We start from the raw sequence: 25424 nt of genomic DNA, 5'->3' as shown, positions 1-25424 counted from the left end.
TTAGGAAAACTTTCTTTACTGAGAGAGTGGTCAAGCATTGGAACTGGCTGCCCAGGGAAGTCAGTGGAGTCACCATCACTGGAGGCATTCAAAAAATGTGTACATCTGGCACTTTGGGACATGTTTTAGTGGGCATGGTGGTATTGAGTTGGCAGTTGGACTTTATGATCGTAAAGGTCTTTTCCAACCTTAATGATTCTGTGATTCTGTAAAGAATAAAGGTCTTTTTGGCCCTTTGGGGCCAGTTTGTAACAGGTTACAGTAAGTAGCTTGTTCAGCAAAACCCAATTTGGCCTATAATAGGGTGGCGGGGATGTACTGGTCCTAGTGACTGATATGTTTTTAATTCTTCAGTTAGAGTTTCGGCCACATCTTTACATTCTCATTTCCACTCCCAGGGTTTGCCTTTCCATAAGAGCAAGTATAATGGGTGGGAAGTGATAGAAAATCCAGGTACATGCTTCCTACACCAATATCCTAAAGTTCCCATTAATTGTTTTAACTCCTTCCTTGATTGGGGCATTTGCAGCTCCTCGATTTTTTCTTCAGATATCTGGAAGGATCACTGCACTGCCCACTATCCACCAAGTACCTAAAAATTTTACCTCTTTACCTGGTCCCTGACATTTTCTGGGTGGAGTCCCAACTTCTGCTTTTAGTGCTTGCTGTACTGCCGCTGCCACTTTCCCCACCATCTCAGAGGTCCAGTCAGGATATCATCTATATATTGGTACAGTTTCACATCTTGGGGGAGTGAGATGGTCTGTAAAAGTTCAGCAAGTGTGGCATGAGCAATTGTGGGTGAATGTTTATACCCCTGTGGGAGTCTGTTACAATGTGTTCCCTTCTAAGTGAAAACAATCTTTTCTTTATCCTCCTTCTTCAAGGGAAGCATAAAGGAGATTCTTTTACATCTAGCACCTCCATCCATGGGTGTGCAGCTGCTTGCAAAGTAGCTGTTGAGTTTGCAATGTTTGATATAGCAACTGTTAGAATCATAGAATAGTTTGGATTGGAATGGACCGTAAAAGGTCATTTAGTCCAACCCCCCCTGCAATGAGCAGGGACATCTTCAACTAGAGCAGGTTGCTCAGAGCCCCTGCCAACCTGACCTGGAATATTTCCAGGGGTTGGGCATCTACCACCTCTCAGGGCAACCTGTGCCAGTGTTTCAAAGAAAATGTGTCCAGCTGCTCCATTTCTTATATGACAAACCTGCTGATCAGAAGCAAGGGAGTAGGGCCTAATTCGAAATGCTCTACTAGATGGAGGTCCAGAAAAGGTGTTCATGCAAGAGTGTCTGATTTATAATAGCTACTTAAAGGATCCACAGAGCTAGCATCCAATTGTCTCGGGTAAGAAATTGCTGTTGGAGTAAAGACTGAGAAAGATAACAAATATTTTTCACAGAAGCAGAGAGTGGTTTCGTTTGGAAGGGACCTTTTAAAGTCATTAGTCCACCCCCCTGCCACGAGGAGGGACATCTTCAACTAGAGCAGGTTGCTCAGAGCCCCTGCCAACCTGACCTGGAATATTTCCAGGGGTTGGGCATCTACCACCTCTCAGGGCAACCTGTGCCAGTGTTTCACCAACCTCATTATGAAAAATTTCTTCCTTATATCTAGCCTAAATGTGCTTTCTTTTAGTTTAAAACCATTACCCTTGTCCTATTGCAACAGACCCTGCTAAAAAGTCTGTCCCCATCTTTCTTATAGGCCACCTTTAAGAACTGGAAGGCTGAAATAGGTCACCCCAGAGACCTAGGCTTGTCCAAGCTGAACAACCCCAACTCTCAGCCTGTCCTCAGAGGAGGAGTGTTCCATCCCTCTGATCATTTTTGTGGCCCTCCTCTGGACCAGCTACAATAGGACCCAGTCTTTCCTGTGCTGAGGGCTCCAGAGCTGGATGCAGGCCTCCAGGTGGGGTCTCACCAGAGTGGAGCAGAGGGGCAGAATCCCCTCCCTCGACCTGCTGGCCACGCTGCTTTGGATGCAGCCCAGGATATGGTTGGCCTTCTGGGCTGCGAGCGCACATTGCCAGCTCATACCCAGCTTTTCACACACCAGTAACCCCAAGCCCTTCTTGGTAGGGCTGCTCTCAATCTATTCACTCCCGAGCCTGTACTGATACCAGGAGTTGCCCTGACCCAGGTGCAGGACCCTACACTTGGCCTTGTTGAACCTCATGAGGTTCACCTGGGCCCATTCCTCCAGCTTGTCCAGGTCCCTCTGGATGGCGTCCTGTCCCTCAGGCGTGTCAACTGCACTACTCAGCTTGGTGGTTAGCAGGATTGTATTAGCTTTCAGGCACCGATAATAAATTGTTAAACACCACCTCCCATCTGGTTTCCAAACTGGCCAGACAGATGAGTTAGATGGGGAGTGGGTTCTGGAGATAATTTGTCATTTCTCTAAATCAGCTATGACTTCAGGTATTCCATTTTGTGCTGCTGCAGAAATCAGATATTGTGGTATGTTAGTACTTTTTGAATCAGGGAGTGCAGGGGCTGTGCCAAGTACACGCGCTGTAGCCTCCCTATTTCTGCCAGGGTTGGGATCCATGTTTCAGCTGAAGGACCACACACTGCCATTTGGCAGGTGTCAGGTTTGTCTGTTTAAAATATTGAAACCTAAAATATTTTCATTATGAACTTTAACTGCAAAGTAAGTAGTTAACATGCGCTTCTCACCCGGAAGCCATAAATTGACCTTGGCAGTTTGACACTCAACACACTCTCCGTTCATACCTAACTCTTTGCATGACCAGCTTCTCGGCATCTTGTGGTGTTAATATTAAAATCTGTGCTCCTGTATCCCATATTAAAAACTTCACCAATTGTCCCAAAGGACCAACTGTAATTAAAACGTATGGGCCATCAGCACTTACCCGCTGGTAAGCCTTCGCTTTCCAGACAGGCAGGCCCAATTGCCCTCCAGACACTACTCATTTTTTGGCTTCATGCCCTGCAGTTCTTCCCTAAACGGGAGGAAGGAGTTGTCTTCCTTTCTAGGGACTGGCGCTGGAAGAGTTGGAATATACTCCTTCCTTTCACTGTTACCTCCTTTCTGGTGAGGCTCTGGGAATGCCTAGGCCTAATGCATTTCTCCATAATTAGGTGCTCTTCAACAGCTTCCCAGTTATGCCAATTGTCATGAGCCCATTCTTCTGAAAAGTTGGGACTGATTCACTCCACGCCTCCATAAATAATCGGTGATACCACTTGCCATCCTGCTGACTACACCAAATCGTTGCAGATAGAGTGATGCACTTCACTCACAAGAGAGAAGCAACAATATGTTTATTAATATAAAACGGTCATTTAACAAAGTCTGATAGTAAATGTGATAATGGTTTAACAAGATTTGATGGCAATGTATGCTTGATTATTTATTGCATAGAGGACAGGGTCAGACAAAACTGTTGGGGACACCCACCTGTTGAGTTCTGAGGTTCAGAAAGGAACCTTTTGCTTTCTAAAATCCTTCTCAGAGATAAGTCTAGGTGCTGCTGGATCCAATCCTAGTCCCAGACTTGGTCAATCGTTTATATCTAAAGAATTGTATATGCACAATCAATGCTTTATATCACTTAGCTAAGATTTCAAAGTTTAGTCACTTACCAAGGATCTGTTGCGGCAAGGAATCTTTCAACCTCGACGAGTAACCCATAGATGTGTCCCTACCCAAGATCCCGGTGTGCAGCCTGCCGTAGTTTCAGGAGAGCTCAACAGGCTCTGGGCTGTCCACTATTTATGGAGAAAGATGATTGACATCTAGTCATACTTGCATACCAGCAAGATGTCTGGGTCACTGCTCCACAGCCCTCGGCTGCTGTGTTGCCATCCATCTCCCCAAAGTCGAATTTAAGCTGGATGCAGCCATCATGACCCCTGCTGGTGGTTATTGCTTGAGCAGGGAGCACACCACCATGGCTGGTTGCTGGAGGAGATCCTCAGTGATGCTGAATTGCTGTTCTCTGATTTCTTCTTTCTTCCTTTACAATTTTGAATATTCCAAGTTGGTGGTTTTATTCTTAAAAAACCTTCACTTCTCCAAGCAGCACAACCTCTGACTGTACTTTTCCCTTTCTTGTGTGAGTCTACTCTGCAGGTTTCCTTATGACTTTCTTACAACTGATGGCCAAACCCTTGAGCGAGGGAGAGGACAGTAAGTCACTACACAGTATTAGTCAAGCAGGGCCCATTACTTTGGTGTCCTCTCTACACTTCAAATGTAATGTAATGCCCCTTGCTAGTTAAGACTTGCTGGATAATTAGAACTGGTGACTCCAAATACTTTTTTCCAGAGAGAATAGTGAGGGACTTGCCTTTCAGCTGGGTGCATCAGTAGTCACACATGACCGTGTTAGTGTTCAGTGTTCTCAGAAGGGCCATGTTATTTCTACTGCAGACATTCACTATTCTGAATCCTGATATGAAAAGTTAGACAAAATTCTACACATCTTGCTTGTTTCAAAGTATTTATACACATTCCATCACCAGGTGTCTTTCCTTCTGCTTTGGAGTCTTGCCAAACTGGTAAATATTTAGTGGAGGTGAAATTGGAGTAACTTACAATTTCATGTGCTTTTTAAATCTTATCCTTGTGGAAAGGGTTCTTAAGACTAAAATGCTGATCAGATAAGACACTGCCAATTAAAACTGTGATCTCACACATGAGGTGCATACAGACCACATATCACAAAGATTCCTTGTTATCACAAAGCTGTTGATAACGACTTCTGGAATGGAGGGACACCACAGTCAATCATCCTGTAGACATACATGTGATTCTATCTACTTTGGACAAATACTGGGACTGGTAGACCCTTATGAACTGGGGTTCACAGAAGGTCCACGCTCCCGAGGGGAGTAGAGCACAACAAACCTGGCTACTGTCATGTTTTATGCAGTACCCTGTGGTCAGTCCAGTACCACAGACAGTCTCAAGTGTGAGCAATAATCTAAGAGCTTTTTCTCTGCTTGGCAATCATTACTATCACCTGACCTGTGAAAAGTAACAATTGCCTTCTAGTTCTCTAGTAAATTTTTAATCTGCAAATCTGAAAAACAGACAGCAAAATGGCATGCAGATACTCTCCTGCCAGATCTTGCTGTTGTACTGATGCAAACTGACATCTGCTGGAAGCATCCTGTAAACAAATCAAGTTCTACAGAAAAAGGTTGCAAAATTAGGAGTTTTCTCAGGCTGACTGAGCAGTCTGCCGATCTCCTGATACAGGACTGAAGATGCCAGTGCACTTCCCTGAGAGATGACATTGGCTAAGGCATCAATAGTCCCTCATCCAGTGAGGGCACTGAGGGTTGTATGAGTCTTCTGTGCTCCTTAAAAAGGAATGGATACCACCAAAAACTTTCAACAATCACCTAAAATGTAAATCTGCAATGAAGATACAATAGTCCTATATGGTAGCGATCTTTGCAAGGAAGAAGACATCAACAATACATGATTTCATCATGCCAGGACCCTTTCACAGCCAAAAATCCAGAGAGCAAGTGTTGAAAAAACAGGTCAATTCCCTGTTCTATACTGCTGCCAAGAGAAGAAGCTTAACTGACTTGAAGGGAGACAAAAGGTTTCCAGTATTAAAACAAAACAGTGCTCCTCACGGAAGAGTAGAAGGATAATATATTTAGTCTCTTCAGATTCTTTGCAGTGCTTAAAATACTTGCATACCAAATAATCTAGAGTAGACATAGGCAAATAGTAGTCAGTACTCTTGTCCACAAAATCTCCATTGCTCCATGCATAGAGTCACTTGGCATGAAAGACCAGGGACTTCCTTTTTACTATAGAGCATTGCTGGAGGGAGTTTCCCCTCTTCTTATTGAAAAGAGAATGTCTTCAACTGTTGGCCTTTTCTTTTGTACTCTTTCCAGAAATAAAATAAAAATACATACATGGTTTTTCAATTCTACCACAAAAAGCAAAGCAGGGATGAGAACTCCTGTTAAAGGCCAAAGTACACAAAATATTAGAAATCGAGAACCACCAGAGAACAACATATTATCCATCTGGGAACTAAAGACTTGCATAGACATGCAGTACTGTACATTGGCAAAATGCGTGAGGGTCTGAGTAGCCTCAGAGGTGTGAGCTGAATGGACACTGCAAAGTTAAAAAAGCTGTATCAGGCTCATATGATACACTCAAGAAGTACTCCAAAAAGAACTATCCAGTTCGTGGTGGTGATGCAAGCTTCTGACAACAGAATTTGAAGAATAACATACTCCAGGGAAGAAAACAAAGCTATACACAGAGTTCTACCATGCTTCTACAGCATCAAGTGCTATTTTTTTTATAGCTAAGTAAAAAAAAAAAAAACAAAAACAAACAAAAAAAGAACAGATGGAAGAGTGATTGTGTAAAGGAAATAGTCCTTTAATGCTTAAGATAGTAAAAGGTTGGTTGGGAAGATTAATTCCAAAGGGATACCTATGTGCATAAATCAGTTGTCAAAGTAGCTTGGACCTGTGATCCGTAGAATTTTTTAAAAGACATCTATTTTAAAAAGGTTAAGACAATTTTTATTCCTTTGGAATTTATAGCAAACAGATATTTCTGTATTAATTTTTCCCCTACACAATGCACATTTAATAGCAAGGATAGTCAGGGAATTAGTATCTGCTGCTAAGATAATTATCTAATTCCTCCAGAAAAAAATCAAATTAATTGTGCTTTTTACGTCATGTTTCTATACTTGCAGAAATAATCTATTCTCCAGAGAAACAGGTTTAAGAAATTTTATTGAGCATAACAATACATAAACTTAAGTCATATTAAGTGAACTGTACAACAGATACGCTAACAATGAATGAACTGTATCGATACAAAAGCCAAAACATTTACAAACAACTCATACTACTGAGATGTGCAGGTTCCAGTGGTACACTCTGATTAAGACTTTACATTCTGGTAAAAAAGAAACAAAACCAAAATCAAAGCAGTAATTATGTTATAGTGTCTGTGGTCTAAACTTAAAAGCCATATTCCATAATACAAATAAATGACTACCTGACTTCAAATATCACACAGGAGCCATGTTCAAGCATTGAAAAACTAACTCCATTTTAAAATTTAAAGATGTATTACCTAATAAACATTGCTGATGTTAATCTATGTGCTATTATGACATAAAAATCCCTATAGTATTTTACAGAACCTAGGTCAAAGTGTGAGCTGCTTCTAAAGTCGATTCAGTTTAACTGACATACAGGCCAATAGTTCAGCCCAATAATGAAAACATGTTGCCAACATTACCAATGTGGACTTTTTATTACTTAGACTACTTTAATTTCAGAATATTACATTTGCTAGTTCATAAAGAATCAAGGTCACAATGACCTTACTTCAACCCATTACCATTGAGTTAGTAGGATTAGTCCTTGGACATGATATTTATTTTGCTTTCATTTATGCAGTCAACTGACTACTCCACATGGCAAAGAACCTGCAGATACTAATAAACACAAGAACAGTCAGTTACAGAAGCAGAGACAAGCAGGCATCAGGCAGCCAAGAGAGATCATAGCCCCTAAATAAGCACATAATTTTAAAGGAACATGATTATTCTTTCTGGTTCACAGTTTTGCTTAATTAGAAGAATATTGCTTTACATAACAAAAATATTAGAAAGATCGCAAAAGAAAAAAAAGCTTCTAAAGAAAAGGAACTGAGATTTGATAAGGATTAGGCTGTTACAGAAAAAAAGTATGTGTTTGTAAATGAAAGAGGACAACAGCAGAAAGCAGAAATACTACCCACCTGTCAGAAAACTTTACAGCTGTCAAATTAAACTTTCTGTTCTTTTGTTGTACTCCAGAAGTTAGAAGCTTAAATAATACCATCAGTATCATAATATCCAAACAAAAATACTTATACCAGAGACAGAAGATTCACACACTATGTTAACGAGAACTGAGTTTTATATATGCTCTGCAAAAACAGCCTAGAATTAAAGACAATTCAGTTTTTATTTGCAGTCTGTGTTCAGATGGTCCAACTTAAGTTTTGTTATATATCATAGGGATCTGCGTTTCATTCAAATGTTCTGTCTAATTATAGAATTAAGGAGCAACTTACTTTAGCTATCAGCTGCTAAAAACTTTTGAACAGACTGCAAAGTGTTTTTTATCATTGTATATTTGAGTCAGTGATATTTATCACTTAACTTTTAAAAACACTCAAATGCTTCAATACTTTTATTAGGAAATACCATCATAAATGAAACTATCCAAGACATAAATACCAATTTTTTTTTTTAAAGACAAAGGTATATACAGAGTAGATAAGAAGGTACTACTTCCATATAGCACTGAACAAAGAAGTACATGTTCAAGAGAGGGGGTTACGTTTTTCTTGAATGTATTTGGACTGGAGCTCCCCATACACTAATTTTACTGCTACTTTCCTGAGGAAGAAAAAAAAAAAAATCAAATAAGAGTCTGTCCTACTGGTCTAACAAGAAAAATGCAGACTCCTTTTAGACCATTTGATGAGGCAAATCTACAACTGATGAGCTATATTGTCAGAATTATATGTTGCCCTCAGAGTTATATCTGGTATACATACTCAGGAAATACAGTGAGGTTTCATCTGAGACTATGAGCAGTTAGAAACAAAACTTTGTTTTCAAACTGACTATCTTTCTCTAGACTATTTATAAGAGTACTGTATAACTACTACTGATCTTTTCAAAGAGGTTTTTGTTAAAAAAAAAACAAACTTATGTAAGAGGGGGCATAGATAACTGGGCAGTTTCATAGATAACTGAGCAAGCAGGAGACTGAGACATTTACATTTGGTCTTGCTACTGAAAGGCTTGGGGAAGGATGTGCACTGTCATGCATGTGTGCTATATATATACATATATTATGAAATGCACAAGCTATACTCCAGAAAGGACAGTGTAACTCTTTTCTCAGTTAGCAATCTTACAACTTTACAAAAACCACTAGTTATTTTTAAGTAGCAGTCTTTCAAGTTGTCAGTACCCTCTGCATTTGTGCTGTCACTTGTGGTTCCATGTTCAAGTCCACTTTGGCTTGTTATTTTAACAGGTTAACTGTACTCTTGTCTGACTACTGATAAGAGCACAAATGATTTGATTATAAAGAAAAAAATGAAGTTGTTCCACAGTTGTCGTCACAGACGTTTGTAATCATGTATAATATATTGCAAGTAGGAAGTGTAAGCAAAGCCTTTTCGAAGAAAATGCAAATATAGTTTAATTCTTTAATGCATTTGTGTCATTAAAACAAAGAAAGTTCATAAACATTTCCTTACACTTAAAACCAGTTTCACTGCTAAACACAGGAAGTACCCATCCTTGTAGAAGGCAGTATACCAGAGCTTCAGAAATGCAAAATTTTCATCTTCACCTTTTTGGTAATTACAGAGTTTCAGCCTTCTTTTTATAACTGTCTAGAATTTTGGTCAAGATTGACAATAGATCTTCAGACATGAATTCTTCATAGTCTCTGTCAATTTTTGCATTTTGTTCATCAAGATATTTCTAGAAAAGAGTTACAGGAAGTTTATTAGAACTGTCATGATCTCTATTGTACTGGTTCTGCTAAAGCATTTTAAGCAGTCATTGCACAGAGTAATTGATTTCAGTTAATTCTGAGTGATGTCTACCAGAAGCAGATTAAACCTGACAGGGTGTTACCGCTCAAATTTAATGATCAATTCTGATTACTTATACCAAAGATGTTGTCAACAAATTTATTTAATTAGAATCCACAGACTCAGTGCAGCAGCCCTAAGTAACTGATGCTTTATTGGAAAGAGTAAGTTCTAATTTCATGTTGCAAATGTCTCTAGAAAGATTTAACTCTGAATATCAGGTTTTAGCTTACCTCTATAGATACTACATGAGTAGTAATCACTTCTAAAAGACGATTCAAGTTATCACCAGCTTTCCTGCTCTCTTCTGTTGTTGTTTGCATAACAACTTGATATCTAAAAAGTAAAGACACTCAGAGGGTCATGTCCATTATTATAAAATTCCTGACATCTAAAACAATCACTTCACCAAGTCTGGTATATTGTCATGTTTAGCCATAATTTTTTCTATTAGTAATAGCTTGAACCAAGTTAGATTTATATATTAATACTCAACTTAGAAGAAAAAGGACTGTATTGTGCTAACTGGAAAGATACGAAGTACCTTAGAGTCAGAATAGACTTTCCAAACTTTAGGCTGTAACATGTAGTTGTCACATAAGTTGTAAACAAACTGATTTCCTTACTCAACCATATATATGAAAAAATTTACATGGAAAACAGAAGTTTTGATACAGCAGACAAATATTCTACCAAAATATTAAGTGTCGAGGAGAAACATCTGTCAATTGTGACTTTATGAAATTAATAAACTGAGATGGATACCTGCTTACTGAAGAATTTTACATTAGGATTCAAGAAAATGTCTTTATCCTTAAAACACATAAAAACCAAAACAAACTACACAAACAGCTTGAAGTTATGGGCCTTACTGTCGTTGAAGATCATGCAGTTCATTTGTGGCTTCACTGAGACCTTCATTGACACCACTCTCAAGTAATTGTTTATGCTTCTCTAACAATTCCAGTTCATTTGCACATTTTTGCTCTTCCTCTTCTGCCTCCTATAAACATAAGGAAAGAAAGGAGAAAAAAAAAAAATAAAGAAATTGCATAATTCAGGAATAATTAGGATTTTTTCTCTCCTTTATATTGCCCAATTACATCCTGATACTTGAATTCAGAATTCACACAAGTAACTCCAAACTCCAGAACTAAAAAAAAAAACCCCAAGGACATGCCCCCAAACCTAACTTTTCCTGTATTTTTGTATCATCTTCCACCCAAAACCAGCCTAACCTTCCCTTTATTTCTCTAACCATATTTCAAGGTCTGTGTTGCAGCTATTTTCCCTTTAATTTCATCTCAAAAAGTGTTATTTACGTACTTTAAATAGCTTAGAAATGGAACATCATGAACAACTGTTTCTAGGTTAAAAAATAAAATCACATTTGAGTAAGAAAATGGCTTTCCATTTTGTGTCTCAAAGAGGAGTACAAAATGTAAGCATCTCTCCAAGGAGAGATGTTGACACTATACTTAGCACAATTAAATGCACAAAACCAAACTAAATTCTGCCATTAACTAAACATGCAATTCCGGTAAATTACTGAAACATCATCCTTCAAAACTAATTTTAATACTGAAGTCTTATGGATAGCATTTTAAAAATTGCATGAGGAATTACATGACCATATCTTATTAGAACCATCCAGATGCAACTGAATGTTTCATGAGCTCACCTTAAGAGAAAAGCATATGCAACAGCATAGATCAAAAGCTAAATTTCAGGCATTTTTGAAAACAATAAACTAAATGAATTGTGTTCAGCCACCTAAGCAGGTATTAGGAATGCAATAGCCCTGTTTCATGTTTATAACACAGAAGTTTGGATTTGAAAGAGCAGATGTGTTAACACTAGCTTAGTTCAAAAAGCACTTTTCTTCGGGGCACCATAGCCCCACTAAAGCCACACTGTTAGAGAAGCTGGGAGGTACTGAACCAGCCACTTAGTTGTGAACTGAGAGGGCTATGTTTTGTTGCTAAAGAAGTGAGGAAAAAGATAGGGACTGCTCCCATACTGGGGAAGAAAAACAAAGCAAGCAACAATTTTATATCATTAAAACATTTAATGTGCTTTTAGTCAAATAACATTTTCATAGTTTTTAATGTGATTAAATGTGTTCACTAAAAACTGTAAATGTATTTATTACATACAAACTGAATAGACAAGGCAGATTCTGTTAACTCTAAAATCTCCTTCAAGCACATGCTTTGAGACATCCTGAGGTCAGGAGATGATTGCTGCTGCTTTTATTACTGGATGTAGTAGCTTATGATTTACAGGATCTGCCAAAGTATGATGCTGGATTCTCTTATGAGAAAGGGCAAACTGACTCACTTAAGGTAGCATTTAAAATATTTCTGAAAAGAATGAGAGAATCCTGCAGGAGGAATGGAAGGAGGCAAGTGCAGAGGTCCAAACAAAAATGCAAACCAAAAACTTACGTATAAATAAAAAGATTAAGGCTATCAGTAAGGATAAATTGTCATCAGCCTAAAAGAACTTCTACCTTAAGCTTCTGATGGTAGAGATCATCCAGCTTTTCAGCTTCTTCTTTCAGCATTTTCACACTGCTTTTCTTGTCCACTACCATTACGTTCACCTAGAATGAAAACGTGACCAAGAAAATATAGTTCAAAAAGAATTCCAACATATAAATCCATGCCATCATAAACAACATGTGATAGCCCAGGAATATTGAAACTGGACCAGGCTGGGGTGGCATGAACTTTCTTCATAGCAGCATGTATGGTGCTTTCTTTTGAATAAGCAGCTAAAACAGCGTTAGTAACACAACAATGTTTTGGCTATTGCTGAATTTGTGCTTGCAGAGCACCAAAGCTTTCTCTCCCTCCCGTGGCCCCTCAGTGAGGAGGGCAGAGGCAGGCAAGAGGTTGGGAAGCCACATAGCCTGGACAGCTGACAAAAATTGGCCAAAAGGATATTCCATGCCATCTACTGTCATGCTTAGCAATACAAACTGAGGTAGGGGAAGAAGAATGGGGAAATAAAATTCTCCTTCTCCCAATCCATCTTGAATCCAATATTGCTAAAAATCTTCCTAATGACAACTTGTCAGTGATGCCACACAACAGCCTGGAATGGGCAGCTTATTAAAAACAAATCTTTCCAATGTTTGTGATCAAATAAACATGAGCTACATAATCTTCAATGCAGAGAATACACATTATTTCAACCAATAGGAGACCCTAATTCTCACAAAAATTTTTAAGTTCCATCATAAAGCAGTCTTCTCACAGGTTAATCTTCATTAACCAACACACCTGTTCCAAAGTATCTTCCAAAGTCATTTTCCGTTGAGTAGCTTTCCTAATTTCTTCCTCAGTCTGGTTTATGATCTCCATAAGGGGAGCCTGTAATACACATACAAGATGTGGCTAAAGCAATTTGTTACTTTGAATCAAGATGTACCCCAGTACATCTTTTCCCTCTCCTGTTTTTATTTAGGCTGCTGTACCCTCCAACACCAAATTTCCTTCCTATACTATGATGTAGTTATGGCAATGCATCACACAAGCTTTTCAATGAAGTTTCATGGAGAGGTTAAGAGACACCTTGCCAACATTTCCAAAGAAACACATTTTTTTGTGAATGGTAACAGAAGCATTCAGTGTTGACTCTACTTACCTTGATCTGAGTTCTGTATTTGACTAGGCAATTTGGTCCTGACTCAGGATTAAACTGAATCTCAAAGTCGTGGCCTTTGGAATTCTCAGCACTTACTGGAATTAATTTCAGCTTTCGAGCCAGTTTATGATACTCTGCCAGTTGCATTTCGATCTGTTCAGATGAGAAAAGGGCACAAATTGTAGAAGAAATACAAGTGAAAAGCTTTGCAAAAGGTATTTACATAGTACTTTAAACAGGTTTCTGAGTTGCTCTGTACAAACATGATTCTGTGTCATGCCACAGTCTGCAAGAGCTGTATGTATTGACAGTCCAGCAGTTTGCATTGTTTGGATTAAGTCTGTTTTACACTCTCTCAGCTTGCTCTGCATGTATGGGTGAGACTGAATGGTTTCACCTGTAGTTTTCCCTACTCATCTGGCATATTTTTTCTTGCCTCAACTTTTTGAGGATTAGTTGATAGGGAAGGAAAAACGTGCTTGGAAATAATACAAATAACTAAAATGATGATCAGTCATCATGTTGGTATGCCTCCTGTCACTGGTTTTGACAGTAAATGCCACATAGCCATCTATCATAATAACTAACTTGAGCATACATCTAGACAAAGCTTATTAAATGCTCTACGTTCTGATTAATGAGTACCATTTATATGCAAACACCAAGCAACATAAGTATTTTTCCCAGTTTTATGTGCTTCCATACTTGGACAGTATGAGGAATTTAAGTTAATAGCAAGTGCTTGATAACGCATAACCCTGACAAATGCAAAACATTTGAAACTTTTTTTTAGTTCTCCATCTAGCAAAGGAAAGCTTTTAAATCCCACACTTATAGAACAACATCTTTTCATTCTGTTTGAGGGAATTGAATTTGGCCCTTAAAATCTATTAGAACTTCCACATAAGGGGCCCATCTGGTGCTAAATGTATGCAGAAATATTGATTCAAAGCACTAGTTTTGCATTACTTCCCAACTATGAAACCTTAACATTAGCCTGAAGTTGCTTGTGTTACCAAAGCAATTTCAGGCTAATGTTATCAAAGCTCTTGATGCTATAACAGTAAGAGCTGACAGTGGTGCAAATTCTAGTTATGTCCCTTATGATGCAGGGAGGAAAAAAAAAAAAAAGGAAAAGAATACATTTCCATTATGCTTAGAACAGAAAAGGGGCAACACCCTCCCCTTCTCCCCATTTTTTAGACATATAATAAACAGAAGCAATTTTTGTCACTTTAGCCTATTGAGACATATCTATGCTGTTAGAGTATTTAGGAAAGAAGTTAGCAATTGTTCAAGTCACGAGTTTAAGCTTGCGTGATGAAAACTGATAGCGAACTCTCAGCATAGTAGGGTTTTCACATACCGCCTCTTTATTCCTAGCATATTTTAGCTCTTCATTCCACAGCTGATGTTCTTCTGCTTCCACTTCCTTAGTCAGCTTGTTAATGGTTTGCTGCAACTCATTTCTCTCATGATTTATTCTCTCAATGTCCGCAACTGAGTACTTTTGGTTATCAAAGATGTGCTGCAGCCGGGCATTCTCCTGCTTCATTGCTTCTACTTCCATTTCTAAGTTCACAAAACATTTGTGAAATGGATGTAAAATTCCAGTCTATATAGTTAAACCTAATTTCTCTGTATTTTTATGAGTAAATAATACCTGTATTTCATTACTCTAGTGTACAAACAGCTGTCACCCAAAAAACCTCTTTATTAGCAATCCATTTTGGAAAGTTTATTTCTAGCATCATCATACACTAAGTATCTCACTCTGTCCTAAAGCTGAGAATTACAATTATTAACCTATTTCTAGCTTCACTATCCCATTTGTGACCAAGGCCACCTTACCTGCTGTCTCAACTTCCTCATTAACACCTTCCATTTTTTGGTCAAGGATGGCTATATGAGATTCCAGATTAGCCAAATAAGCCTGGTATTTCTGGACATCTGCTTGAAGAGACGATTTCAAGTTTCTTAGTGATACTCTACGATCCTAGTACATGGATGGAAAGAACAAGCACTGTTATATTAATCTAAAATAATGATCTTACTTTCCAGACAAGACCGCAGAGTAACTGGTCAACTTCAGTAGTATAAATATAAAATTAAAGAACTTTAATACATTTTTATCTCTGTGATAGATGAATCAATTTAAGCATCTTTTAAATAAAAAACAAAAAAGGCTGAAGAGATGGTTTGTACCTTAATTCTTGCATTTCAGCATTTAGTCTTTGATTTGCATTAGTCATTGCATTAAGAAAATTCTTACTACAGGTATTTCGCAACTTCAGTATAATATACACAAAGGGCAGATAGAACTAAGGCAAGCTGGGAACACAAGCACCACATTCTGCACAGTAGGCAGGAGTCTCAATTTGCCAGCTGCAGAGCCACTAAAACATTTTAAAACTCACGAGATATTAAAAGCAGAATCCGTCTTCTCAAACAAAATATTTTCCGTAAAGTATATTATTACCACGGAATGCCATGCTCTCATCCCCTAAGAAGTTCTCATACCAACACTTTTGGAAAAGATAACGTTGAAGTTCAGAAAAAAAAAAGTGGTTCAAGTATTTTATTAATATTTCAGCCAATGCATGATCTCATTACCTGAAAATATCTGCACAACATCAAACAAATAGTGACTGAAGACTCCACAGTAAGTGACTTGTCCTATAATGGTACAGTCTGTAATAACCTGGCCTAATTAAAATCTTACAGAGAACTGAAAGTAATTTTCTATTTGTTGTAACATATCATCAGTATCTTTGTTTAATAATGATGATAATGGTCAATAATAGAAAATTGAACTCCACCATACAAACAAGCATAGACACAATTTACTAACCGGCTCATTTTCTTTTTCTTTTTCTAGTCTTGCAATCTCTTCTTGAAGTCTTTTGTTGTCAGCTGCTAAACCTTCTATCTGGAATTCATCTATATTAAACAAATCCTCTGTGGGGGGAAAAGAGGGAGAGTGGTGGTGGTCACAAATTAATCTCACTGAATGTCATCACCTAATCTGAATATCTGTGCTTTAGCTTCAGCACAGTAAACACCCATTATCTGGACAATTATTTTAAACTAAAAAAAAAGCACCCAAAACAACCAAAAACCCCATCAAAACCCCCTTTAATTACAAAGCAAATAGGCAAAAAACCCAAAACAAACAAGAAAAGAAATGAGTTTTTCAGTCCTCATGTCATCAGAGAGCTCAAAAATCACTCCTGTGAAGAGTTTCCAAACTCTCATACAGCCCACACTATAGGATAGTGTTGTTAGATGTTTCATCTGTGCCAGCTTCACAAGGTAGCCTGATTTGTATACACCTTTCTCATCCACATATTTCCTTGCCTCTTGAGACATCTTTTCCTTTACTTCCCTCAGTCTTTGACAAACAATGACATGATTATTTTTTCCTACTAATATCTAGTAACAGTTTGGTAGCTTATGTTCCCTCTAGAACTGATGGCTCCAGATTGTACCAGAAGTGTCTTTAGTCTAGCTTTTCGTAGGAGGGCACAGAAAACAAGAACTGTTTTTCCTCCTTGTTCTCATATTCTGTTTGCATTTCTGTAATTGATGAAATGAATGAGTAAAAAAAATTAATAATTTTCCATCTCCCCCAAGACAAACACAGGTGCATGCTGAATCATATACGGGAACATTCACAACAGAGTTTGGAACTCTTGCAGACTGTTTTCAGAGCTTTTAGAAGGTGAACTTTCTTACTCATCAGATGTTCATCCTCTGGTAATATTTTTTTTTTAATTGTTAACTTTGTCAGGCAGAAACAAGAATCATCTGCATAGATGGAATTTATGTCTTAAGAACTGTATGCTGCTTTTCTGTCACAAAGCCATTGAAAACAATAGGGTTACACCGGTACAGCTGACAGCAGAGCATGACCTGTCTGTCTGTACTAGTAACAATGCACAAAAAGAAGAGAATTAAGTCAAAATAGCTGAGAGGTACTTGGGAATTTCAGGTTCCCTCACCTCAGATCACTTTCACTTGTAAACTGAGCAAAACTGATGCTGGAAGAAAAAGAAACCAGTAACACAATTAAATACTTCATTAAAACATGAAAACTTACTTAATTTTGACTGCACTTCTGCATCCAGTTCTTCAAAAGTATCTCTCCCTTTCATGAACTGTTCATAGCACTTCACAGAGTAGTCCATGAAAAGCTGAAAACAATTTAAAAAGTGTTCATTTCAATGATTTAAAGGGCTGTGAAATATCTAGATAGTCTAAATCTACTCAACTAATGGAATTAAACAGACACCAAAAATATCTTTCTGGTTTTACTGCACTTCTGTAATAATAATTTTTTTTTCATCTCTTTAAACATGGAATGTCACCAGAGTATATCCAGGCAGAAGGAGGCATATAGAATTCACATTAAGAAAGATCTGGAAATACTTGATACATTTTTCTGGGATACCTAACAAGGACAGCAGATTATTTAAGAATTTATTATCCTGAAGCATATGATGCTCTCAGGCTAGTTTATGGAAACTGTAGGTCTGTTTAACAGACCTCTTTAGTAAATGCAACAACTATACATCAGATGTCAGAGAATTGATCTAGAATTAAAGAAAGGTTACCTGAAACAAATTTACTGGAGACTTTAAATTACAAATCTTTCAGAAGCAATTACACCAATGTCAATTTTGTTTCAACATATACACATATGGATCAGTGTATAATACAGACTCAGAGAATCATAGAATAAGCACACATTTAGTTTAAAAGCATTTTTACTTGTCAGCTGTCAGGTTTGTGACCTTAGTCCAAAATTCTGATTTAAATTGATGTTTGCAATTTTCTAATTAAGTCTTCTGACACATCATATAACCCCTTCCACACATCTGCTGTGAGTTAACACTGTGTTAAATCTGAATGGTACTAATAATCTATTATATATCAGAAAGCAAGCAAGTTGCTGGATTTTTAAGTGCCTGAATTACATTGCCACCCTATTTTGTGGCTAGGAAATGAAATGTTATGATCAATTTTTAAATGGTAAACTGAGTAGGTTTTGTCAGGAGCCACCACATTTATAATTAAATCACTGTCTTTACACTGTACTGCTGTTAACCCTAGAAGACTCAAGTGCTAAAGAGAAATATACCTGAGATCCTACTAAGACAATAAACAAATGGCATAATGACTCTCTTTTTCCACAAAGGAGAAAAGAAACAGTGGCAACTCAGAGATAAAGCATTTAAATTTAACACCCAGTCTTCACCAACAGACTGGCCATGATGCTTGCTCAGAAAGCTAATTGATCAGACTTTTTATATAATGCTACTATACTTCCTAGAGAACTCTGTGAATATAAAAATTAACAGAATATATATAAATAGTTAAAATTGTTGTGTCATATTTAAATAGTGTTGTTACAGCATATGGCAAAATTCAGTTGAACAATTCTGATAATCATTTACTTTTTATGGTACCTTATTATGTACAATTCCATCATCTGTCTCTCCTCCCCAGCTCTGTCCATCATCAAACGATGGTGCATTTTCCCTCATGGCAGCATACAACTGAAAGGCACAGGTGTACATCCAAAGAGCAAGTGTAAAGATCCCCATTAGTTTTCATAATAGTTTCACGTTCACGATAAGCAGAGGAGTAACATTGGATTAGGATTTCAGCAAGCAGGGTGTTAATGGTTCTGCTTCAGAATGTGGCCAATCACATCGGGGTAATGAGCCTTTGTTTAGTTGACTAAAAGCACAGATGAAGAGGCATTAACTGGGCATTCAACACTGCTAAATTGCCTTGCTAAACCAAACACGTCTTTTCAGAATAAAGGATGGGATTTTCATTTGTGCCCAGTTCAGCAGTGGTGAACTTCTGTCACAGATTCCAAATTTTGCTCAGACCTGAGCTGGCAGCAACAGAGTTACCACTATTAAAAAAACAAAAAACCCCACCCAAACACAAACCCACGCACCCTATATAATCAAAGGACACTTTAATAATTGCTGTTGAAAATTCCATCCCTAGACTTCAAATTTAGGGGAATATGGCAGATGTCACAGTAACTGCATTGAAGATACATGATTATACCCATAAACTTTTCACATTTTTAGGTATGTACAGATTGTCATTCTGCCCTCGCCCCTTCTCATACACAGATTTATCCAGTGCCCACAGTAAAAAAACCCAACATAGTATAGCATTAACAAAACAGTTTAAATGTTACTAAAAGTAAAGCTAAGGGCTAGCTCCCAGATGGCAGGTAAGAACACCTACCTTTTTCTTTATGTAAATGTCAAGCAAAGAGATTTTTAGAAAGCATTTAAGAGATCTGTACTGAAACTAACATTCCAGCCTGAAAAGTAGAAATATTTGGCTTAAAGAAGACAAATGCTACCTTGACACAATCGATTAACCAAACCAAAGCTGTCACAATCTGAGGCCACGTGTGTGGTGCTCCCACTGTGTACATGGAGCTTTTTGACAAAGGGAAGGGGTACCTACAAGGCAAAAGAAGATACATTTTTAATAGCTGTGGCAAACAGTGATGAAAACAAAACAGCACATTTTCACATGTAGATCAAGGCACAGAAGGAAGAACAAACTCAATTGTACTTTATACCGTACGTCAAAGGGAGATAAGCTGAGTTCTTACAGCACTATTTTATTAAATTATCATGGGTTTCTCACTTTGTGATTCTATGAATCATGTAATATAAGAAGTTGGAATGGACCCATAAGGATCATCGAATCCGACTCCCTGCTCCTTGCAGGACTACCTAAAAGTAAACCATACGACTAAGAGCATCGTCCAGACGCTGCTTGAACTCTGACAAGCTTGGTGCTGTGACCAATTCCCTGGGGAGCCTCTTCCAGGGAAGGAAGAGGAAGGAAGAGGACCGACCACCCTCTCAGTGAAGAGCCTTTTCCTAAGATCCAATCTAAACCTCCCCGACACAGCTTCATTCCTACTGCTGGTCACCAGAAAGAGGAAATCAGCGCTGCCCTCCTTGAGGAAGTTGTAGACTGTGATGAGGTCACTCCTCAGCTTTTTCTTCTCCAAGTTGAACAAACCAAGTGACCTCAGCCCCTCCTTGTAAGTCTTACCCTCAAAGGCTTTCGCCATCTCGGTTGCCCTCCTCTAGACACACTCTAATAGTTCAATGTCCTCTGTATATGGAGGTGCCCAAAAATGCACACAGTACTCAAGGTAAGGCCTCACCAACGCAGTGTAGAGTCGGATAATCACCTCCCTCTACCAGCTAGCTATTGAGGAAATGGACTTTTTTTGCATATCCAAAGATTAGGAACGATTAAGGCCTCATACAAAAAAGCGTAAACTATTCCTTCATACATTGCTTATATTCATCTTAGTATGTTGCCTTGGTCTTGCTAGCAGCCAGATCTGTCTTTCTCCTTCTGAAGCTACTATGGGAGGACAGGTGGGCACTGCAGTACTAAGGAAAAAGGAGTGGGTGTCCTGTAAGCACGAAGTGATTCATGATGAGACAAAGACCTCAAAGGAAAGGCAACAAACGTGAAGGAGGGAGTATGAGTCCAATGGATGATGATATCTGACTGGGTGTGCAAGCCTGAAAGATTTCCTAACATATGAAAACAAACAGATACATAGGAGTCCTGTTTTCAGAGCACAAGATTCTTGCTTCTTGGGTCAAATGCACTTTGAAAAGAGAAAAGCAGCTGACAATCAGCTTAATTTCATACAATTACAGAAAAGAATTTCAGAACAGCTGCATATCAAAATATTAATATTACCTATAAATACAGAACACACAAAGGCTATACTGCTAATTACAGACATTCTCTCAAAATCTTCTACAGATAAAGAAACACAGAAGTGCAGATTTTATTCCATCTTTAGATTGACAGCTGCCTAAAGTTATTTTAAGAACATAGGACAAGAAGCTACTGATAAACCAACAGTTCTAAATAAGTGCTCATGAGCCTGAGAATTTTAAAAAATTTATTATTTAGTTCCATTTTCTAACTCTCAAAAGACACCTTAAAGTCGATTCTCAAAATAAGTCTTTTTATCCAGGATTACACTCTTGGTGCAGCAGAGTAGAGCCTCTTGAGAGCAACTTGCTTTTCAACATTTCAGCTAGGTCAGCAGTTTCAAATGTTATAGGTTAAACCAAAATTTTATTAAAATACTGAAAAGTAAGCAGAACAGACTTATACCTACATCTAAGGAGTCCTGGTGCTTTGACACCATCACGGGCTCAAATCTACATAGGTAAAATTCACTTCACTTTTTTTTAATGAGCCTGAAAATTCATCGTTTACAACAGGCAGAGGATTTTCCTTCTTGGAAAGTGTTGGTACATTAGTGAATCCAAACACTTACTGAACAAGATTAGAAATAAAACGACTAGCTACTTAGTGTGTTTTTTTTTTTTTTAAACCTCAGCGGTCATTTCTGTTAATTCCATCCCCTGCTGTGAAAGCAGAATGAGATAAGTTACAAGAAAAAAAGATTTTTAACTAAATGAACTGGATCCAACATTCTGAAATTGTTTTTTAGTTCTTGGATTTTAACAGAATGGACCAGAAGAGTCTGTCAAAAAAATTTGTGTCTGTCTTTCAAAGTTTAATACAAATAAGGATAATTAATTAGATTTTAAATTACAACGCAAGTTTCCAAGAACCTGTAGTTCCGCCAGTTCAAACATAAATGTGTAGCAGAGCCTGAGAATCACATAGTAAACTTAGAGCTAAAAAAATGAGACAAGATAACCACAAGACTGTAGTTTCAGAGTTTCATCTGAATGAGGAAGCCTAGCTGTTCTCCCTGGCTATCATGCAGAATTCTTAGCTTTTACATTTCTAGCTGTATGATATGATTTAGCACAACAGGCTGACAATAATGACCTTACCCAAGCTCTTTAAAAACTCTGGGAATTTCCTCTTCAAATTTTGAGTCAGGCAGTTCGTAAGAAGGGCAGAGAAATCCATAGATAAAAGTGAAGATTTTTAAAAAGTCCTTAACCGATGGAGACTGTAGTGATTTCATGGAAACATTATGCGCATAACCATTCTCAACAAGGAACTGAGAAAAAGAAACATGGCATATTAGTCTCTAAAGAAAATGTAAGTTGAAACCATGAAAAATTTTGATTGGTATCTTTTATGTCTAATAATGTACCCTTAGAATAAGTTAATAAGTTACCTCACAAAGCTGCTTGATACATTGTTGGATGAATGCCTTGTCATGAAGTGGCCTGGGATCCTTGATCTTTTCTGTACCAAACACACCATACTGACTGTTGCGTGAACCTCCAGCCCCACTAGTTCTAAGAACAAAAAATAAGTAGTTCTTGTGACCATACACATAAAGAGCTCTCTTAATGTTTAAGTCACTACAATTGCTATAATTATGTTTCTTTTGCACTTGTTTTGTATGCAAAGAGATGCCTGAAGGTTTCTCTTTATCTAGGATGATTGGGAAAAAAACCCCATCAACCTGAAAGCCATGATGCACACATGCAACAGAGGAATTACTGTATCCCAGATGAATATTTTCTTCAGTTTATTGAAAGAAAAAGTTTTAAAGATCAGAAAAATACCCCAAAGGTGAAAAAAGAAAACTATGTACATGATTAAAAATAAAGACAAAAATATTCAAGAAAAATTTAAAAGGAATACATCCCTACAACAGTGGGGTCCTATGAAAGAAGATACCTGCAAGACATCAGAACACAGAAAGCCATGAACTAAGCTGAAAGATTATAGAATTTTGGAAGGCTTGAATCTTAGAAGAAACTAAGGCAGTGTGTACTGAAGGTATCGTTCTTCCTTAAATAGGCAAATATATTGATGCACTCTTCAGCTTTGCAGTGCATATCATTCCCAAGAGGAAGAATAGATCTCAAAGCAATTCCTACTCCACAGCATTATTGTTTACTGATCAAAGAGTGGAGCAAGGCAGACCTGAAGTTGTGCTGTCCTCTTTCCTTATCCATTATTCCCTATAATGAAAATCATAGTTATAGAATAGTTTGGGTTGGAAGGGACTGTTAAAGATCATCTAGTCCAACCCCCCTGCAACGAGCCAGGGACATCTTCAACTAGATTAGACTGCTCAGAGCCCTGTCCAACCTGACCTTGAAGGTTGCCAGGGTTAGGGCATCTACCACCTCTCTGGGCAACCTGTGCCAGTGTTTCATCCCCCCTCTTTGTCAAAAATTCCTTCCTTATATCCAGTCTAAATCTACCCTTTTTTAGTTTAAAACCGTTACCCCTTGTTCTGTTGCAACAGGCCCTGCTAAAAAGTCCACCTCCATCTTTCTTATAAGCCCCCTTTAAGTACTGGAAGGCTGCAATAAGGTCTCCCCAGAGCCTTCTCTTCTCCAGGCTGAGCAACCCCAACTCTCTCATCCTTTCTTCATAGGAAAGAGAGGAAAAAATATGTCAAGAGAGAATAATTACAAAATATTTGGGACTGCTATTGTTTTAATTTATAGTACAGAGATCTAAAGCTATCAATACCTCTTCCCAAAAAAGCTGACTTTTCTTTCTGAAGTTCCAGGTGTAGGTTTGCTCATGCTCAGCTTCCCAAACGTACCTCTGTCTTTCCTGAGGGATAGAGAGAAGGATTCAAGTGACTATTTCTACCATTTCATCTTTTGCTCATGTAAGAAAACTACAAACACATGCACATAAGCCTAAGCATCTTCAGCAGCATCTTAGAAAAGTCAACTGATTTTAGTGCATTATTTGTCCATTATCAAAACTACTTCTGCAAGAAGATTTGTAAGCATGCTTTTTCTACATACATGCAGCCAGCCACCTCCTAAGAAATATGTAAGAAAAAGTCTTACAATTTGAAATGTGTCACGGGTATACAAATAGATTAAAGAAAGCTTTTTGCAGAACTGGAACACTTGTGCAAATATCCTTGGCTGCAAGGGGTTTTCTTCTCGCTGCTCCCATTTTTTTTTCAGTTGCTGTTCACACACTCAAACATACTACAATAAATCTCTTCAGAGATAGTTTTATATACCTATTAGGAAGACGATCAGCAACACTTACATCTGAGGTGTTTGAAGACCCATCTTGTTGTTGTCCTGCACTCTCAGTGCCATCATAGATTGCCGACCACTGCTTCCGGCAGTACTTGAGCTTCGTCTCATTGTGACTAAACTGTAAATGACAATATGTCAGTACTGGAAAATCCAAGATCTAACGGTATTTGTTTTTTCTAAACACTGCAATTACTTTCTAAAGGGTCAGAATAAGCAAGTAGAACTGTACTTTGGACCAATTACTGTGACAGTTCCCAGAAATATTGCGCTCTCTTTAAAAAAAAAAAGGGGGGGGGGGGAAAGGGAGAATGGGGCACATCAGACTGCAGAACTACACAGCAGCAGCCACAGCCTTTCATATTAACTATTTTAATGATGAAGGTGCCAGTGCTTGTTTCAGACTGACAGTATCATAGCACAATAACTGGAAAGCCTATTCCAAGATAATATTATGGCCATCTTCAGACTATATACACAAAATACAAAACGAACTGGAAGTATTTAAATGTCCCCACAGTGGTATTAAGCGGAATTTTGAGGTAAATAGGATTAACTCTGCAAAAACCGACAACTTTTGCCTGCTACGGAGAATTTATTTTATTTGTGGGATGAGCTAAAATGACTGAATTATAACTAATTGAAAATCCTTCATTACAAACATTAGCAAAACATAGTATCAATATAAATTGTGTTTCACGATCACATTTCTAGTTCCACTTCTTTCAAACCATGACAGAAGGTTTGCTTAGGCCCACTTCATAGGGCAGCTTGTCTGTGACCTCCTTTTCCCTGGGGAAGAAGCTGCATTCTTCTACTTTACCAGGGATCCACTGCAGAGAGTAAATCGTTTTCACAAACGTACCAAATGATTCGTTTACGAGCAGAGTTTACGGGAGTCAACACCCCAGCAGGAGGAAGGAGAGAAGAAGAAAAAAAGAAAAAAAAAAAAAAAAAAAAAAGAGGTAGGAGCGCGACAGAACTGGTCACAACCACATCTACTTGCATTAACAGCGCGCTTAAACCGTACCAAAGGCAAACGGGAAGGCCAGTGGCGTTCACACGCCGACAGCCCGACACTCCCCCC

At 38.1% G+C, this 25424-nt stretch overlaps 1 protein-coding gene across 1 annotated transcript; it reads right to left on the bottom strand.

Annotated features, from left to right (window-relative positions):
- Nucleotides 1-9236: 9236 nt before the first annotated feature.
- Nucleotides 9237-24538, bottom strand: NDC80 (NDC80 kinetochore complex component). The gene is made up of 16 exons (XM_010287679.1): nt 24348-24538; nt 23805-23891; nt 22486-22609; nt 22193-22365; nt 19693-19795; nt 18767-18856; nt 17398-17491; nt 16150-16256; nt 15150-15294; nt 14665-14870; nt 13299-13451; nt 12935-13024; nt 12160-12252; nt 10520-10650; nt 9881-9983; nt 9237-9534 (listed from the first exon to the last, which is right to left on the bottom strand). The coding sequence occupies exons 1-16, from the start codon at nt 24446-24448 to the stop codon at nt 9412-9414; spliced, it is 1923 nt and encodes a 640-aa protein (XP_010285981.1). The 5' UTR covers nt 24449-24538; the 3' UTR covers nt 9237-9411.
- Between the last annotated feature and the right edge of the window lie 886 nt (nt 24539-25424).

The sequence above is a fragment of the Phaethon lepturus genome, unplaced genomic scaffold (assembly GCF_000687285.1).
Source record: "Phaethon lepturus isolate BGI_N335 unplaced genomic scaffold, ASM68728v1 scaffold11125, whole genome shotgun sequence".
Classification (NCBI taxonomy): domain Eukaryota; kingdom Metazoa; phylum Chordata; class Aves; order Phaethontiformes; family Phaethontidae; genus Phaethon; species Phaethon lepturus.
This window is presented reverse-complemented; position numbering and strand designations above follow the sequence as displayed.

Bases quoted from the DNA above. Each gene is read 5' to 3' on its own strand.
- NDC80 (XM_010287679.1), bottom strand. From the start codon at position 24,448: ATGAGACGAAGCTCAAGTACTGCCGGAAGCAGTGGTCGGCAATCTATG. The intron at 19,796-22,192 runs GTAAGGTCATTA...TTTGCCTTGTAG, and splicing joins AGAGTTTTTAAAGAGCTTGG to GTACCCCTTCCCTTTGTCAA. The intron at 9,984-10,519 runs GTAAGGCCCATA...TTTACTTTTTAG, and splicing joins CTGCATGATCTTCAACGACA to ATATCAAGTTGTTATGCAAA.